Source organism: Elephantulus edwardii, unplaced genomic scaffold (genome assembly GCF_000299155.1).
Source record: "Elephantulus edwardii isolate Elephantulus edwardi_28Jun2011 unplaced genomic scaffold, EleEdw1.0 scaffold00116, whole genome shotgun sequence".
NCBI lineage: Eukaryota > Metazoa > Chordata > Mammalia > Macroscelidea > Macroscelididae > Elephantulus > Elephantulus edwardii.
In genome coordinates, this window is record NW_006399866.1 from 1,644,072 (window position 1) to 1,664,177 (window position 20,106).

The 20,106-nt window shown below is 47.5% G+C and overlaps 1 protein-coding gene across 1 annotated transcript in view; it reads right to left on the minus strand.

Annotated features, from left to right (window-relative positions):
• The window catches only part of HMCN2 (hemicentin 2), a 193,960-nt gene that overhangs the window by 111,692 nt on the left and 62,162 nt on the right, over nt 1-20,106 (minus strand). The window contains 7 exon segments of the mRNA XM_006892600.1: nt 9,362-9,388; nt 10,065-10,228; nt 10,358-10,470; nt 17,060-17,204; nt 18,094-18,221; nt 18,501-18,596; nt 19,584-19,766. Of these exon segments, the coding sequence (XP_006892662.1) occupies nt 9,362-9,388; nt 10,065-10,228; nt 10,358-10,470; nt 17,060-17,204; nt 18,094-18,221; nt 18,501-18,596; nt 19,584-19,766 (856 nt within the window).

Below are 20,106 nucleotides of genomic sequence, written 5' to 3' on the forward strand. Positions count from 1 at the left end.
TCTCTCTCCCTGGGGCACATCCCCGCCTGTTCACCTAGGCAACACCTGCCTGCCTGTTCTGCCATAATCAGACACTGCCTTCTCCAGAAAGGCTGCCCTGATGTGATAGGCTGGGAGGGCCTCCGGTAGGTTCCCACAGCTGACGTGCCTCCTCCATCCCAGCCCGGACCATGCTGGCTTGTGCCGGCCTCTTTGCTGTCCTTCTAGACTGTGGGCTTCAAAGGGACACACCCTAGTCAGGCTTAGGCTGGCCCAGAGCGATGCCCTTAATTGTAGCTTCTGCTCAAGCTCTGAGGAGACTTGGGCAACCGTGAGAGCAGGAGTAACAGGGCCTGGCTGGGCTGGACATGGTGGGGTTGGGGGGGCTTGCAGGGCGGGGCTCCCCTTCCCTGTCCCTTGGAGGCTCAGCAGGCAGTTCAGGGCCCCCATACAGCCTTCGGGGAAGAGGAGAGATGGAAGGATACGGAGGACGCTGGGTCTCCGAGGAGCCGGCTGCTGTGGGGCACGTGGCATAATTAGCAGGAGCGGGATGCACCCCGTGTGCGCAGCCAGATGGCTCCGAGCAGCGCCCAGATGAGAACACAGAGTGGTTCGCGGGGAATTTCCTGTTTATGACATCCACTGGGCTTGAGCTTCCCTCTAACAGCCAACCCCACACACTCAGATGGGGCGGTGGGGGGCCAAACAGGACCTTCCGAGGCCCCACAGGCAGAGCGTTGCCTGAGCTCCATGGGGAACCTGCCTGCCAGAAACATAGGGCATCTGATGGAAAATGATCACATAATGCAAATCCCCTGGTCACATCTGTCTTCATTCCCCACCCACACGCCTCCAAGATACCCAGCTTCCCCTCATTTCTCCATCTCCTGCTCATGCTCTGTGGCTTCTCAAAGGTCTCTGACGCCTCAGGGAAGCTAGTCTTCCAGAGCGTATGTCTGCAGACTTCACACCTATCACTGCTCACACCTGGAATACCTGTCACCACCAGGTAGACTGGGCCAGGTCTGCCTCTGTCCCATTGTATCTCCAGGCCGTGGGCCATAGTAGGTGCTCAATATATATTTGAAGGCAAACTCTAGCTATCCGTCCTCTGTCCATGCCACATACCCTTCCCTTTCCAGCTTCACTCACACAGTTCCCGGCCTGTCTGAATGCCTGTGTCCTCCAGCTCATTCAAGACCACACGGGCTTCAGTTCCACCATGAAGCCTCTCCTGAAGGCTACAAGCCAAGCTCAACCTCCCTGCTGTGAGCGGCATCAAGCCCCTTCCGTCAGCTGCACACTTTCTGACTCATCCATTTATTCAGCCCCTGGGTTCAAACTTGGCCATGGGGGTCAAAGAAAGGATCCTATTCTCATGAGGCTTCGAGTCAGGGTTTTTTATCTGTGCCCCAGTCTATTATGAGGGGAGCTTGGGTGGCATAGTCCACAGGATGTTGCATTGACGACATAAAGTAATGGCTCTTTGGTGGTTCGCATATACCAGCCGTTCTGTGGGAGAAAATGGAGCAATCTCCTCTTGTGCCATTTACAGCTTCCAGAAGACCTATTGCAGGGCCAGCTATGAGCCAGTTCTGACTCAAAGGTAATGAACAAGAAAGTGACTCTTGGTATGTCTGTCTTGGTGCTTCTTTTATAAAGGATTTCCCACCTCGTGGTGTGAGTAGGGGCCTTTCTGATGGTCCTCTCCACAGTTACGCACACACCACAGACTGCCCCTCACTCACAAGGCACACATAACACTTAACAAAACCCCCTGCAGGTCAACTTCATTCTAAGCTGCTGGGGCTGGGCAGGGTCTGAGCTTGGACCCCAATTCACTGGAACCCATCATCAAAAGCACCCCCTTCACTAACAAATGGCAGTACTAGCCCTTATCTCCAGGCTGTGCTACACTACCACTGGCCCTCATGTTGTTGTTGTTAGGTGTTGTCAAGTCGAGTATGACTCACAGGGACCCTATGAAGCACAGACCTGAACCCTGCCCAATCCGGTGTCATCCTTATCATCTCTGATATGCTTGAACTCATTTCTGCAGCCACTGTGCTAATCACTGGGGGCCTTCCTCTCTTTTGCTGACATTGTTAGGTAGCTGATCCTTATACAGAGTTACAAATGGAAAAGCTAAGCTGGAGATGTTTAGGAAGAAGGACTGGTGTGGACCATTTAAATGAAACGACCAAGCAAAATGAGAGAGAGAAAGAGACAGAGAGAGAGAGAGAGAGGAAGAAGGAGGAGGAGGAGGAGGAGGAGGAAAGAAGAGGGGGAGAGAGAGAAACTCCACGAGCCTTCCACAAGCCCAAATAAGGTAGACTCTGTAGCAATGGCTTTAAGTGCTGAGAACAGCCGTCAAGGGCCCAGCCCCTTCTGTGCACTGCCACGCAGGTCCGTACCTGCCACCCAAGTCTCACTTGACACTCCCAACAGTCACACCTGTGAGTCAGGTGGATCTCACTGTCTTCAGCCCCTTTTACAGAAGAGAAGACCGAGACTCAGAGAGAAGAAGACCTACTGTCCACGGCCACACGGCTACTCAGGACACAAGGGGGACAGGCTGCAGACTCTGTCTTCACTGCTGGGATCTCAGCGTTTGACTCTGAGGTTTGGTGATAGTGAATGTTCTCTGGAAAAAGAGCAGCTGGCCACAGGCTAACAAGGCCAGCTTCAGAGCTACCAGGCCTGCGGTCAGCATGAACACAGAGCCCACCAAGGTAAAGACCCCGCAAAGAGGCCCCTGGCCTTCCCAGGCCATGCCACTGGCTTGTGGGGAGAGAGGGGCTTTCCCTCTCCCAGGCCACCAGCATCCAGTTGCCACCCTCACCTCTCAGCTCCAGGTTAAATGTGCCCACAGCCCCCTTACAGGAAAGGTAATGAGTGTGGTGACTATTTACAGCATCCACCAGGGTGGGGCAAAAAAGGATGATGGGAGGATACAAATAAAACCAGAAGCGGAAAGACAGAAGTAGCTCCCTTTCTCTCACTACCCCCCACCCCCGGATGTACTGAGCTTGGCCCCATGTGGGACCCTGGCTGGGCGCCTCCAGGACCCAGCGCCAGGAGTGCTCACAGCTGTCCCGGCTCCACATCAGAATCCCAAACAAACACTGTTGCCTAGAAACACTGCCTCACCCCAGCATCCCCAGGCTGCATCATGGGACCAGAGCTGCTAAACCATTGTCTTTCCAACTCTTTCATTTCTCAGGCAGGAAGACTGAGGTCCAGATCAGGGAAGGCCTTGGTGATATTCACACAGTGAGTTGAGGCATAGCAGAGAGCAGACCCCAGGCCTCTTGCTGCCTTAACACATACGTCCAATGTGTTTTCTCCCGGATGAAAATTTCAGCACAGTCCTGGGCACTTGATGTTGCTCAATAAAATCTGTTGATTTCAACTTTGAATTTGTACACTCAATTTTCAAAAGCAAGTGCCCCTCAGGAAAACAAGCATCTGATGTTCATTCCCACCCTTGGACTTAGCTGTCCCTTCCAGAACTATACCCCGAGGACAAATCTCAGAAGATAAAGGAGCATTTGTGCAAAGATGTTCCAGCAGCCCCATCTCAGACCATTCAAAACTGGCGATTAATCACATACCTCAAACAGAGAACAGCTTAGTAGTGATGAGAGCTGAAAGCTCTGGAATGTTATTTTGCCCTTGACAATGAAAAGCAAGTGACACGAGCCAGGATGAATCAAGAAGAGGAGGAAAGAGGGAGCGGGAGAAAAATCAATAAGAAAGGCAGAGTAGAAAATGTACTAAGTAAAAGTCTATACAAATAGCAGCACATATATCAATGGCTTAGAAGGTGTAGTGGACACAGTTGTTGTTGTTATTTTGTAACGTCAAGTCAGAACCAGCCTATAGCTGACCCTCCTGTGGTGTTTCAGAGGCAGTAAATCACACGGGAGGAGATTACCCATCTTTCTCCCATGAAACAGCTGGTGGATTTGAACTGTGTGCCTTCAGGATTGCAGCGCAGCTCCTAACCACTACATCCCAAAATGAGAAGGGTGGTTTAAAATTTAACGGTTGCTCAAGGCCCTAGTATGTTTTCTTTTAATAAGACTATCGGAGCCTGGGGTTCTAGAATACTTAAAATTTTAGAACATTCTCCTGAATCTCTAAAAAAGGGTCAATGTCCTGCCAGGTCTGGGACCAGAAGCCTCATATACGCTTCTCTGTGTGTATGCACTTTTGTCCATAAGAGAGTCTAGTGCACGTCTCTGTGACTACCTGCAGATATCTGTCTGTGTGCATGTCTGTACATGTGTTGTATCTGTGCCCGAGCCTTGTGCCTGCCTGCATGTTTGTGTGTAGGTGGGTGTCTATGTGTGTCTGTGTGTTCTCAAGCATGCATGCTTGTTAAGCCCCAAGACTGGGAAGCGGAAGATGGGGAGCCAGGTTCCCCCACAACCATTTGCTGTTCTACGTGTTCCTCCATTGATTCAGAACGATGCCCCTTTCCCTAGCTAGCCACATCCCGACGGCTGGCAGGACAAGATGGCTACCTCCACCCAAATGAGGGGGTGCAGGAGGCTTCAAAGGTAGAGCCACATCTCAACTCTCCACATTGATGACATCTAGGACTCTACAGGAGCTTTTGAAAAATGCAAGCACTGGTGTTTCTTTCACCTGGTGACTCCACTGGCAGTGAAGAGTCTAGGAAAGACATTCACCAGGACAGCCACAGAGCAAACAGAGGGACAATCTCCAGCCTGTGACCCTTGACACAGCAGATGTGGAGGCAGCTCAACAAGCATGGCCTGAGCCAGCCCCAGCCTGAGAGGGACAGGACAGGGAGAGTCACCTCCTCCATGCTGCGGTGCATGCTGGGATTTAAAGGTGGGAGCCCTTCATGCCTTTAGCTTCCCAAATGGCAGCTTGGAGGCCAGACCTTTGACTCCCTCAGAGAAGCAGCAGACGGTCAAGTCCACCACCCCTCACCCCACCTCCACTGCTTGGTGTGTATTTTCCAACAGGGTTAAAAAAAAACAACCCAAAAAACAAAACCCTCCATTTTCTGGCTAAGTTTGTGCATCTCTGTGAGAAACACATCTTTGTTTGGTGTGGAAAGTTGTCAGTGGCCACAAGAAGGCCCTAAAATGCTGGGGACCCAGAGTCTGCAAGTGAATCTTAAAATACAAACACAAGTCGGTGACATGATCCATAACAGTCCAGAAGTGGAAAAAACCAAAGTGCCCATCAACAGATAAATACATGGAATAGATACAGCGAATGTTATCCATAAAAAGGACTGAACTCTGACACACGCTAAACGTGAATGAACTCTCAGGACATGATGCAAAGTGAAAGAAGCCAGACACGAAAGGCCACACAAATACAACTCGGCTCCGGGGGGGATGAAAAAGTCCAGAACAGACAGACCCAGACTGAGACAGAAAGCTCGTCAGCGATGGCCAGGGCTTGAGGTTAGGGCGAGGATGGAGAAGGATTGCTAATGGATACTAGTTGGAATTTCTTTTTAGGAGTGATGAAATCTTCCAAAATTCATGTGGTAATGGTTGTATAACTCTGTGACCATACTAAACACCATAAAATTGTACACTTTAAGTGGATGAATTACATCTCAATAAAGCTGTTAATGTTTTTTATAAGGTCAGTGAGGATTACATGATATCACCAATATGATAAAATGATATTGATAATGATTTCTCCCTCCTTTAAATCTAATTTATTTTGTTGCTGTTGAGAATATACACAGCCAAACATTCACCAATTCAAGTTACCACACACAACTCAGGAATGTTGAGCGCATTCTTTGAGTTGTGCAGAAATTCTCACACTCCTTTTTTTGATTGTTTCTCCCTCATTAATGTAAACTCACCACCCTGAAATTTTCCTATCTAATTTGTCAAGTTGTTATTGTCAATTCTATCTCAAATGGACAGTTGTTAAAAACATAATGTCAAGGCAGGCTATTTTTACTAAAGAAACTATTTCTTCATACTGAAAAGACTTCAAAAAATACTTTTAAGCTGTAAAGATTATCTCAGGACAACAGTTTCAGGGGTGCATCCACCCTCTAAGGCTCTAGGAAGTCTAAAGTCTATGAGAATTTGAAAGGATGTTCTGCATTTTCCCCCTTTTGATAAGGATACTTCCATGGAATCTTTGGTCAAAAAGTTCACGGATACTATCCAGGTACATTCAATCCAGCTCTTCTGATCTCATAGCAAAGAAGGTAATTGTTTATGAAGGCAATTAGCCACACACGTTCCATATCCTCTTCTTATTCCTGACTCTTTCCTCTGCTGTGACAAATGAATAGAGACCAATTGTTGTACCCCGGATGGCTACTTGCAAGCTTTTAAGAGTCCAGACACTTTGCAATGGAACTAGGAAGTAGAACAGAGCACTAAACACATTATTAGCTCAATTGACTGGAAGGTTCCGAGAAACCATGATCCTAAACCTCCAAATCAAGGAATCAAATCCCATAAGTTTGGTTGTACATAAACAGTTGTGGCTTTTTTCTTTTTCTTTTTCTGAGGAGTGGGAGTCATTGTTAGAAATATATCTGTCACATAATTTTTGAAGTTTGTTTTTTGGTAGGCATATGGCTTAAGGATAGCAGTTCTAATAATTGGTTACACAATCCCATCCTGAATGTGATTTTCCTGCCACCATGAACCCCCTTTTCCTCCTCTGTCCTAGACCTGGTTACCACTAATAGAAACTTAGGAGCTGTACATTTGGCTGTTGTTGGTATTTTATATGGGTCAAGTTCCATAATATTTGTCCTTTTGTGATCATCCTATTTCACTAAGCAAAATGTCTTCAAACTGAATCCAGTCTGTAGTGTCGATCCAGACTTCATTTTTCCTACTGCTTACACACGATTCCACTGTACACACACACACACACACACACACACACCCCACATTTTGTTTACCTATTTAGCTGCTGATGAGCATTTAAGTTGTCCCACCTTCTGCTTATTGTGAGAACTGCTGCAATGGACACTGGTGTACCAGGCTCTTCGAGGCTCTTCTTCCAGGTTATTTGGCTATGCACCCAGGAGTGGAAATTCTGCTCATAGAGTAGCTCTATTTTTAGTTTTTTGAGAAACATGCTTTGTTTTTCACAGTGGCTGTACCATTTAAAAATTCCTTTCATCAGAACATCAGCATTCCAATTTCCCCACACTTGCACCAATATTTACTATTTTGAGGGTTTTGTTTTTTATCTTATCCAACCCCGTGGGATGATGATGGCTTTTTTAAGGAACGTGAAATGATACTTCAGCTTGTGAATGGCAGCAGCAAGAAATTAATATCAAAGGGAGTATTTTTCAGCACTTAGAATGTACTAAACATTTCCCATCTGTCATACTGCATCCTCCAGGCCCCTTGAGAGCAGTATTTAAATAATGTCCACTTTACAGATGGAGCAATGAACCCAGAGGACTAGTAGCTGCCCGAGGTCACACGGAACCAGTGTGAAATCACACTCGGGTCTGACCAACCCCAGGGTCCCAACTCTTAAACCCACCTCCCCCTCGCCTGCTTCCCAAGAGTATTTTCTTTCCTCATTTAGATAAACGTCTAGAATTTTACAAATCTCAAGAGAAAAACGCAAGCCAATGAGAAGTGGAGAGGGCAAGGGAAAAGAACAGAACAAAAGTCTAGGATTGCAAAAGCAGTTCTCACAAATTTATGGCTCCCAGTTGATCTATTAACGCATCACAGCGAGGAGGGGTGAACAAACAGGAATGTGGCTCCCCATTTCAGTAACAAGCCATAAATAAACAAGCACCCGGCCCACACCGCCCAGCCCCATGCTCAGGACCAGGTCTGCTGGGGCGATGCAGGCTCCTTCAGACACAGCTTAGAGCAGAAAGTCCCCTCCACACTTCGCCCACGATGCACAGCTGCACTGGCAGCAATAGAGGAGGAGGTGCAGAGACACTGCAGACCCAGCTCAAGGCCCTCACGACTCTCTGACCCCCAGCTGGCATGAGGCCTCTGTCACACTTTGGGGTGCACAGGTGTTGCATTCAATTAGACTTTCTGAGCCCTAGACCTAGGTGTTGGAGTGGAGGGGGGCTACTATGGGACATGCTTGTCTGGGACTTCCTAGAGATCTTGGCAGGGCTGAAGATACTAGCTAGAGCTTTAGTCCCCAGTCAGGGTCCAGGGTCTTCCTCCATTGGCCCAGAACCACCATCCTGCACACCCCTGCCTCCTAAGTCACTGCACACTCCCAAGATTCCATGGTGGAACCAGTAAAGGGGCTGAAAGGGCAAAGGAGAAGCTCTGTGTGTCAGGTCTGGTCACCAGACAAGTGGGTCCCTATCAGCAGGTGTGCAGCGAGCCTGTGTAATGGCCAGGACAGCACCCCAACCCTGGCTCTCTCCTCTACCTGTGAGATCACAAGCTGTTCACTCCACTCTGTGCCTCTGTTTCCCCATGTCAGGGGAGACCATTCACAAGGGCTGCTGAGCAGGACTGAGTGACCAGTGAATTAAGGCATAAAAGCCTGTGTGTAGGAATAAATGAACACCCCGTAGGAGAGAGTTCACCTGGCCCAATAACACATTTGCTTAGTCTCTGGTCACCACGAGGGAGGCCTGTTATCCCTCTCCCCAAGTTGTTCCCCTTCCTTAACCTGAGATGGGTTACCTGTCTGGGACAAGTGTCAAGGGGCTGGAGTCCTTCATCCAGGTGACCAGCGGGGGTGGGAATCCCTCAGCCTCGCAGTCCAGGGTCAACTCCTCATTGGCCTTAGCCGTGACCTTCAGAGGCCTGTTTACATCCCGTGACCCGTTCACACGAATCCTGGGCTTGGCTGCGGGTGGAAGCGAGCAGGGACTGTGAGCAGGGTATGAACAAACAGGGGTTTGAAGAAAATTGGGAGACCTGGGCCCTCGGGAGGACGGATCCTTTTCCTGGGAACATTTCTGCAAAACCATTCTCCTCTTTGTCCCTTCTCCTCCTTGACTGTCTTGTCTCTCCCCATGACATCACCTGAACTCTCTCTGGCTCTGTCAAACCCAAGCCAGGGATTTAGAGCCACCTGTGCAGGTGACATCTCTCTCAGCTGGAAAGTCACTGCCGGAGGCAGACATGACATCACCCTCCTCCTACCTCATGCCCCTCTGACTCCTAGCTTGGAGCTCATGCCCTGCAGACACTAGACACGTGCTCGACAACCGTAATTAAACAAGCCAGCCTGCTGGGGACCTAAGACCCTTCTAACCTTCACCCGTGCCCCGCACATTCATACCCTAGTCGGTCATTCAGTGAGGGAAATCTTGTCTTTAAAAATAAAACAAAACAAAATTGTAAGATAGAACTATTGGCTGTAAGAGAATAGGATGGTAAAGCCTGGCTGCATTCACTCATCCCTGACAAAGCTACTGAGTGGCCTGTGTTGGATACAGGGACACAGAAGCAGAGCAGACAGGTCCAGTCCTGAGGCTCATTCATGGTTCTTACGGGACCTGCGTACACTGACAGCAATCAGCTCAACATACAATCATTCATTCACAGCGGTGTTGGGTGCTGTGCAGGAGGATGTTCAGATTTTTTTGTTTGTTTGTTTTTACGCTAAGAAAACCTGACTCAGGTGGGAAGATTGTGAGATATAAGATCTGACACATGGAGGAGACACTCAACCAAGAAGCTGGAGGAGTGAGGAGGGCGGAGGGACATTCCAAAGAGAAGGAACAAAATGTGCAAAGGCCCTGAGGCAGGAAGGATAATTTTATAAAATGAAAGGAGACTGGAAGGTCAAGGGCAGAGAAAGTTGGGAAAGACACTAGAGAGGGGGTAGTGGGGAAAGAGGGAATGTTGGTGAGGTCTGGAGAAGGGCCTTGGGATCCTTGCAAGTGTGACTGCAAAGGGCTGAGTAGAATGACTGTTAAGTCCACTAACACCCCACTTGGGGGAGGGCTCTGAGACTGGGGAATTTGGGTCTTCATGCTTTGAGAAGGAAAGAATTTCTAGCAAGTGTTATCCAAAGGTCACAAACCCGCATGGTACAAGGGAAATACAGATAAGGTTGGGCTGTCATCTCCCCTCCCAGGGCTGGGGCTCCCATACTCACTGTTCACAGATAGCCTCATCTCCTGGCTGGAGAAGCCCACAGTGTTGGTGGCTGTGCAGACATAGGCCCCAGCATCCCAGGCAGATGGCCGGGTGATGACCAGAGTGCCGTCCTTACTTACATTGTAGTGGGGACCCCTGGAAGTGAGGGTGTTGGTTTCCTAGAGCAGAGAAGCACAGGTGACATCAGGACAACATCCACACCTCACAACTTGCATCACTTCCCCTCCTCTGAGGCCCCGGGCTCACCCACTGGCCACCACTTCTATCTGGTAGCAGGCCCCACCTACCTTGGTCCAGGTAATGGTTGGGGTAGGAACTCCTGAGGCCACACAGGGAAGAGAGGCTGGGACACCCTCATTGGTGACATGGTGGGTGGTAGTGGCCTGGATTCTAGGCGGCACTTTTAAAAAACAAACCAATTTCAACACACAAATGGAAACTGCATTGTTGTTGTTGTTGTGTACCATAGAGGTGGAACTAGCCCACAGCTGACCCTCTGGAGAGTTTTCAGAGGCAGTTAGCCTCATGGGAGAAGATTGCCTATCCTTCTCCCACAGAGCAGCTGGTGGCCTAGAACTGTATGCCTTTGGGATTGCAGCACAGCTTCTTGCCACTAGGCCACCAGAGCTCCCTGGAAATTGTATTACCGCTAGAAAAAACTAGGGAGCTCTGGTAGCTTAGTGGTAAGGAATTGTGCTGCTAACACAAAGGCACACAGTTGAAATCCACCAGCTGCTTCATGGGAGAAAGATGGGAAATCTACTCCTGTGTTGGAGGGTCAGCTATGAATTGGTCTCAACTCAACAGATATACAACAACTATAAAAACTAACACCTGGCTATATTTACACTCATTAGCCTAAACAGGAAGCTACATGCAGTTGGCAACCAGTTACATCATTTCCTTACTCTAGAACTTTGAATAAATTGCATAATCATTTTATATTCATATTCCATGATCAGCCAAAAAATAAAAAAGAAACTAACTCCAATTCTCTTCCTATTCCTTCAATGACAGACAGACGAGAAATGGCAGAAGATTTTGTCTGTGGGATGCAGTGACTTTGAACGTTCTCAGGTCCATTCTGGGCACCAGCCAGGTTTGCAGCCATGAGAATGGTGGTCTCCAAGGGAAGTTGAAGGAGCTCTGGTGGCGTTATACACAGACTTGCATTGCAATTCCAAAGGTCTCGCCTCTCTGAATCTACCTGTTGCTGTTGTTATCTTTCATCAAATCACTTGCAACTCATAGCCACCCTATGTACAACAGCTCTGAACCCTCCTCTATGCTGTGCCAAGCTTATTGTCTCTGACACACCTACCCCATTACTCCAGTCACTGAATCAATCCGTTTCTTGCAGGATCTTCCTCTGTTACAGTGTTCCTCCACCCTTCTAAACATGATGTCCCTCTCCAAGAACTGGCCCATCCTTGCAACATGTCCAAAGTCAAACGAAGCTTCAGAATCCTTGCCTTCAAGGAGCAGCCTGGTTTCACCCTCTCCAGGACGAACCTGTTTGTTCTCCTAGCAGACTACAGTATATTCAATACTCTTTTCCAGCACCACAGCTCAAAGGCATCAATTCTCTTTCTATCATCCCTAGTCATTACCCAGCCTTCTGATGCATAGCAAATTATTGCAAAGACTATGGCCTGGATCAGGCATATCTAAGTTTCCAGACTGAAATAATTGTTCTAATTATAATAATTGAAATAAGCATTCTGGAGAGGTCCCTGACAGCAGACTTTTCCAATGCAATTCATATTTTGGCTACCTGGCTGCTGGTACCAAGAGTGTTGATTGTGGAGCCAAGCAAACTGAAGCTGTTAACAATCTCAAACTCTTCACATATTATGGTGCTGTCAATAGACCCAGTGGTGCTAATCTTTGTTTCCTTGATATTGAGCTTCAAACCATATTTAAGGCTGCAGTCCTTGACCTTCTGCAGCAAGCACTTCAAGTCCTCAGTTTCAGCAAGCAGGTTTGTGTCATCTGCATCACACAAATTGTTGATGAGTCTACCTCTAATCCTGATGCCACATTCATTGTCATAGAGCCCAGTCTCCCAGATGATCTGTTCCACATATAGATAGGTTTGAATTTGAGAATACCTGATTAATTTGCAAGCATGTCTTCATGGGTTTCTTGGCCATCTGGATGTCTGCTTTGGTGAAGTGTCTTGTTAAGTCCTCAGCCTGTTCTTTAACTGGGTTGTTTGTCTTGTTCTTGTTGTTGTTGGCTGCTGTTTAACGAAGCGGGTCACCAGGCCTTTCTTACCCAGATTGAACTGTTAAGCTTTACAGTAGAGTTGAGAGCAAACCATTTACACCACCATTCAGGGCACTCAGCCAACATGTTGATAAATATTTGTTGGATAGAAAGAAACTGAGCCATGAGAGACCGTGCTGGTTCCAGGCAATCCCACAGACAGGCTGTGCCACACACGCAGGGATGTCAGCGAGCAGCTCTGTGGCAGGCAGCTCGGCTCTCCCCCACCCTCGCTGTTTGCCAGTGTGATCTGCTGAGTATTCTCACCTCTCAACTTCCTTAACTTCAAAATGTGGAGTCTTTAAAAAGGCGACCTCTTGGAGGAATTGTGAAAAGTAAGTGGAAACAGGTTGTTGTTGCTGTTGCTACTAGGTTCTGTCAGGTTAACCAACAATCTGTACCGACCTTAAGAACGAACAGCAGATCGATGCCTTGCCCTATCCTCTGCCATCCTCGTCATCTGATATGATCGAGCCCAGTGTTAGTCACTGAGTTGGTCCATCCTGTTGAGGATCTTCTCTTTCTCTGACTCTCCACCTCTCTCAGCATGAGGTCTTTTCCCAAAGACTGGCCTCTCCTAACAGCATGGCCAAAGCAGATGAGATGAAGTTTGGATGGTCAAATCTTTGCCTCTCAGGGGCACCCTAGTTGTACTTCCTCCAAGACAGACTCGTTCTTCTGACAGTCAATAAGATATTCAGCTTACTTTTCCAACACTCAATCCAAAGGCACTGATTCTTCTGTCATCCTTATTATTTTATTATTCAGGGGTAAAGATAAATTCTTTTACAGCAGGGAAGCTCTTCCCCAACAGTAGAGGCATGACATATACACTTGTCAAAACTCACACAATTGGACAACAGAAAGAGTGAATCTTAGTGCAAACCCTGAACTTTAGTTATCATTAGGTCCGAGTGTCAGTTCATCAGGAACAAATGATGTGTCACACAACTGATGACTTTCATAACCAGGCAAAACATGTGCAGAGGGAGAAAGAGGACAACGAGAATGCTGTCCTTTTCTGCACAGGTGTGGGTTTTTTTGAGGGGGTTTTGTTTTTGTTTTTGTTTTTAATCTAACACTACCTGTGGTTATCTCTGTTATACCAGCATTAGATAACTAAGACATATGGACTGCCACAAGAACAAATTAAAAAAATTCTTTTAAAAAGAACATCGACAGAGCAACAATGAATGAATGAAAACCCAAAATCTCTGTAAATGTTCACTAAAACTAATAAAATTTAATAATAATAAAAAAACCAGCTTGAGAAGAGTTGAACATGACAAAATAGTAGTTCAAAGAGATATAGAGTTACTGTAAGAAGTTATGTTTAAGTTGGAAAAAACACAAAGGTTATACCAAGGAATTTGTGATTCAAGAAATATTAGGATAACAAAGTTAATCTGTATTCAGAGAATCATAATAAAGTAAATTAAAAAGGGTGTAGATCTAGCACAACTTACAAATGCTGGTTTCAATAATTGTCACATCAGCACTACTAAATTTACCTTTTTCAGTAATATTGCATTTTTTGTCCCTTCATTTTTATTGACATTTTCATCAAATAAAGATTTCCTCTTGAAAAAAAAAAGAACATCGAAACAACTATGAAATATCATCTCACCCCAGTAACAATAGCAAAATTCAACAGAGCAGCGAACAAATGCTGGTGAGGTTGTGGAGAAACTGGAACCCTTATTCATTGTTGGTAGAAGTGTAAAATGGTGCAACCACTGTGGAAGGCTGTTTGGTGCTTTCTCAAAAAGTTGCAAGTAGAGATACCATTTGACCCAGCAATTCCACTACTGGGAATATACCCTAAAGAAACCAGAACTGCTACCCAAGCAGACACATGCCCTCCCATGCTTTTTGTGGCTTTGTTCACAATAGCAAAGAGTTGGAAACAACCTAAGTGACCATCAACAAACGAATGGATAGAGAAGCTGTGGTATAGTCACACAATGGAATACCACACTGCGTTGAAAAACAAGAAACTCATGAAATATTATAAAAAATGAGTGACCACGGAGGACATCATGCTGAGTGAAATGTCTCAGTCACAAAAGGACAAATACAGCATAATGCCATTGTTATAAAACAGGACTGACATGGGGGTTGGGGAGAAATTAAGGAAAGAAGGAGTAAATAATGTATATTGCATTGAAACAGATGAGGAAGACAACTGTTTAAAAGGAATATATGATTAGGTATTATTTTCATAACAAAAGTCCAGAATAAGAGCTGCATAATAAAGGGACAGGGAGGGGAGTATTGTATAGTAATGAAAAAAAATGTTTTTCAAAGAGAAAAGCGAACTGGGGGTACGGGTGTGCAGGGAGGAAAATGTGCAACATTGAATAAATGGAAATCCAAGTTCTTGATAAACTTTCATTAAAATCTAAGGGGGAAAAAAAGAACAAATAAGTCAGTCTTGGAAGAAGCGTAGCCAGAATGCTCTTTAGAAACAAGGATGGTGAGACTTTGTTTCACATACTTTGGTGTGTGATTAGGAAGGGACACGTCCAGGAGAAAGACACCATACTTGGAAAAAAAGAGTCTCAGTGACAGAGATGAAGTCTTTCAGTGAGATGGACCATCACAGTGACAGGGACAGTGAGTGTAAGTGCAGTGGAGACAGTGACACTGGTGCAGGATTGAGCAAGGGTTTGTGAGCAGAGGTTTGTCCTCTTAGACCCCAGGTCTCTATTGCTCTGAGCGACCTCTAACAACAAAATGGCTTTGAAAAAAAAAAGCCTATTAAAATAACTTAAAAATGTAAATGAAAGCACATGTAGAACCCAGCAGAGGGCTGATAACTGCTATTGTGCTACTATTGTGATTTTAATGTATTTTTTTTGTTCACATCTTGGGAGTTTTAGAAAAAAAAAATGAGGGGGTTGTTGTGATTGTGTACCATTGAGTCTGAATCGACTCACAACCGACCTGTAATTGACTGTTCGGTGGGTTTTCAGAGGCAGTTAATCTCTTGGGAGGAGATTGCCCATCCTTCTCCCACTGAGCAGCTGGTGGCCTCGAACTGTGTACCTTCGGGATTGCTGTGCAGCTTCTTGCCACTAGGCCACCAAAGCTATTAAAATATATGGTGAAGGAGCTCTGGTGGCCTAGTGCCAAGAAGCTGCACTGCAATCCCAGAGGTATGCGGTTCAAATCCACCAGATGCCGTGCTGGAGAAGGAGGGACAACTCCTCCTGTACCAGTCAGATTTGATTTGACAGTACACACACACACACAATCATACAATTAAAAAAAAATTGAAAATATGTGGTCAATTACAAAATATTACCTAACTTAGTTTTAAAACTTTCATTTCACATTAAAAAAGAATAGCAATACCAGATTGAGGAGAGGGGGGAAAGCAGAGAGCCTCGGACACAGACGACAGGAGCAAGGTGGAGACAAAGACACTGCAAGTCCTAAAAATCGAGCACTCTGTGCTCAAAAAAATCTGTACAGTAACTAAGTGATCCTAAGGAAAGAACTGAAGAGCCGGTTAACGTTCTCAGCCACCAACTAAAGGTTAGGAATCCACCAGCCCAGCCTCTCTGAAAGAAAATGATGTGGCAACTGCTTTCACAAAGCTGTGCAGCCTTGTAAATTGGAGTGGCTAGCCCTATTCTGTCCTGTGTGGTTGCCGTTATATGAATTGGCTCCACAGCAGAGGGCTTGGGTGTTTTTTTTCCTCAGTTAAAGAAACAGCCGTCCAGTGGACAAAGACATAGTAAAAGTGGACAGAAGGCAGGGAAAAGGGGAGCTCACAGCAAATCCAAACAGGGGACACTGCGGCCACCAGATCTTTTAACACAGAACACAATCAAAATGCATTGCTGCTGATAAACTTACGTTAGAAGACAAAAATCATAATAACAATAATATAAATATCGTTTTAATATATTTGTACGTGTATATCAACAATCTATAACTACATAACTAAAAAAATTCCAGCACATTGCCATCAAGTCAAAAGGGACTCACAGCTGACCCTCCACTGGGTTTTCAAGGCTGTAAATGGCTCAGGAGGAGACTAGGGTTTGGATTTAAACCATCTGTGTCACCCAGGGGCCTCTACTCCCTCCCTCCCTCACTCACTCACTCTCCATCTTTGAGTTAATTCTGACTCATACACCCTTTTATCAAGGCTACAGATCTCAGCAGGAGGAGACTGCCCACTGCTCATCTTTCTCCCTAGGGGTCCTCCAGCCTTTGTCTTCTTAGCAGCCCAACTCTCTACAGGCTGTGCTACAAGGAGTTCTGGGATGTGAAATGTCTGCTTCACGTGGCACTGCTAACCAAAAGGTCAGATGTTTGAATCCACCAGCTACTCCTTGGGAGGAACAAGGACCAGTGTCCTCCTGTGGATTTCTAGATTTACAGCCTCAGAAGTCTGATGGAGCGCTGCTAGGAGTCAGGATCAAGTTGACGGCAGTGGTTTCTTTACAGCATTTATACACAACATATGCATAGATACTCATGTTTGCATAAAGAATAAAAAGAAACACATTAAAATGTAAATGATGGTTATTTTTAGCTAGGAAAATGGGTTGGCTTTTTTTTTAACCTCTCAAACGTATAATTTTCCTGAAGTGAATAGGTATTATTTGTATTACTTTTTATATATAAACCTTTTCAAGGTCAAGTTCCTCCATCTACTTCCAGTCCTTCTCCCACCCATTCCTACTGCCCTTGGGGCAGGGACTCACCCTGGACCACTAGCTCCATGTCACGGTGCTGAGAGCCGGCGGTGTTGGTGACCACACAGTGGTACCTGCCCGCATCCTCCTGTAGTGCCCGGTCAAGGTGGAGGCTGCCGTCGGCTCGGACAGCATGTCGGCTGCCAGGTGGGAGCTGAGGAGAGGAGGACACACATTGAGACTGCGAGAACAGGAAAGCAAGGGGTTGGAGAAGGTTGATGGGCAGGGGGTGTGACAGGAGTAGGGCCATGACTGTCTGGCTTCCAATCCTCCCTGAAGACTAGTCCAATCCCTTAGAGCCTGTAGGGTTGATGGGCCTGGGCCCTGACAGCCTTGAGCCCACCCCTCCCCTGGCTGGCTGGATCAAGCCCACATCTCCTGGGAATGTGGACTTGAAGCCAGAGCATTTCCTCAGTGGGGGATGGCACAGAAGGGGGCAGTGCAGAGCGGTGCATGCCAGACCACGACGGGGTCCCAGAGAGAAAAGCAGAAAGGGAGTCCTAGTCACTCTCTAGTCTGCCCATAGCAGGGGAAAAAGGGAGGGGGGGTACTAGTTCAGACAGGTCAGAGAAACCTTGTGAGGACTTCCTGTTTGTCCCATTTGGAGGGGAGCTCACAAAGCTTCTCATCAGAGCTGAGCCTGCTCTTGGTAGCCTGGCCACTGTTATTTTAAAGTATGGACTGTAGAGTCGAGAGACCTGAGCTCCAGTTCTAGCTTGGCCACCGGCTAGCAATGCAATCTTAAGCATGTGACTCAGCTTGCTAAGCCTCAGTTTCCCCATCTGTAAAATGGGGAAAATAAGAGACATCCCCTTCCTGGTTAGGTATGAAGGAAGAGAGGCGTGCAGGTGAGTGCCCAGCTCTGGTGTCTGTGTATCTATTGGAGCACTATCAGAGAAGGTTCTAGAAAGAAGCAGGAGAAAGGTAATACAAGAACATGCCAAAAAGAGGAGCAGCAAAGCAAAGGCTGAAGCATAAACCAGCAGCCCTCTGTCCTTCCTCAGGGGCTCTGTCCTCCGCCCCCTCCAGGGCCCAGCACTCACAGGCTGGCCAGCCTTGAGCCAGCGTCTCTCAGGGAGGGGCCTCCCGGCCAGGATGATACAAGGCAAGGACACCGGCTGCCCCTCCAGGACCCGGACCGTGGAGGGACTGCTGGCAATCTGCGGGACAGCTGTGGGAGAGGTGGTGCCATCAAAGACCAGAGGCCCCACATCCCCCCCTTCTCCTCCCAGGTGGGCACATGAGGACGGAGGATCCTAAAGGGTCAAAGGCCCCTGGACACCACCCAGCAAGTGGGGACACAGACGTTCTTCTTGGAGAAAGTGGCATGGACATCTTTCTCAAAACATGGTCATGGGAAGCTTCCCTGGGGGTTCCTATGGGCTGGCCGCTCCCCAGAAAGAACCCACACACACCCCACCTCCCTGACTCTCCCAATCCACCAGCGAACCATGTCCGGTGACAACAAGCCTGGCTTCCGCCTGCATCTTCCCGAAGACATTGCGAGCTTCACAGACATACAGACCCTGGTCTTCAAGGGCCACACCTGAGAGAACGAGGCAAAACTGACCACCAGGGAAGGCCCTGACCCCAGCGGCCACCAATCTCCATTTCCCTGGGCTGTGGAGAAAGCTCTCTTCACCACCATAGGCCTATGGGGACCCCATGAGATGGCAACCCCTGGGCATAGGCAGCCCCTACATCCTGATCCTTCAGAATACAGGTGGCAGGGCTGGAAGAGCAGAGAGAGGGGTCAAGAGTTTGGTACGTAGGCAGAGGGAGGGGCTGAAGGAATTAGGAAAGATCCTGTGGGGACCTGAAAAGATGGGGTAGGAGTGGGCATGGGTCAATGGCAAGCCATTTTATAAAAACAATGTTTGGGAATGATTGTAGGAAACAATGTGAATGAAGGAATGTGTAAACACAATGTACAGGAGTGAAATACAATGTATACGAATTTTGTATGCAAACCAATATAAAATAATTTTAAAAGAAAAAAATTAAAAAGTGATAGATACAGTGGATCCTTAGAAGGATGAGAAGGACTCAGAGTGCTCATCTCTAAAGTGGGAATAATTACCTGTACCATGTAGTGATGTTGAGGAGTCAATGAGACGAAGCAGTTAAAGAGCACCAGGGCTGCACTCGTTTGAAACAGGGGAAGTTGCAGCAGGAGTGGTAGAAGTGGGGAGGTAGTTAGAGGTGACAGCAATAGTAGATAGAGGCTTGGCCGCATTTACACAGTGACGGCACTTAGGTAATGCTTACCGCTTGTCAGGCACCATGCTAAGCACTTACTGAAACCTACCCAGCAACTTTGAAGGTAGTACTGTTGTACCAAGTGCCAGGTGGTATGGTCCGCACTATTATTACCGAGTACAGAATGAAGGAACCCCAGGCTCATGCAGTTAGTACATGACACCCATCAGTCTGATCCCGGCTGCTGCTGGAGGTTAGAGCCCAGCGTTGGGGTGTGGGGTGTGAGAAGCAGTGGCATCTCCTTGTCCATCCTCCCATAGCTCTGGCCCCTTACTGTCAAAGAACAGCACTCCTGGATCCGGCTGCCCGGTCCTGCCACCCTGCCCTAGTGCCTCGCCATCTCTCCGGCGCCAGGTGACAGTTGGGGGTGGGCGGCCTGTGGCCCGGCACATCAGAAGGGCACTTCTCCCCAGCTCCGTGGTGACATCTCGTGGTGGCTCCAACAGCTGGGGAGCATCTGCAGACAAGCGACCATCAGCCAGGCCCAGCAGCTGAACCCCACAACCCTGTACACCAAGGAACTGTTCCAGATGTCTGCTCTCTGCTCTCCTCTCATCACTGGGAGACTCCCCTTTTCCAGCCCCATCTGGAGACCAGGACTCTGATCCAACCTGGGCTTGGCTTACTCTACACACTTGGACGAGGACAGAGGGAGCAGCCCTTGATGAGAGAGTGGCACCACCTAGCTCTGCACCCCTAGGTGAGGTCACCAGGGGCCCATTTGGCCTAGTTGTGCAGGGGAACAGCATGCCTGCTCCTGGCTGGCACAAAGCCCACCACTGAGGGGCTGCACGTCC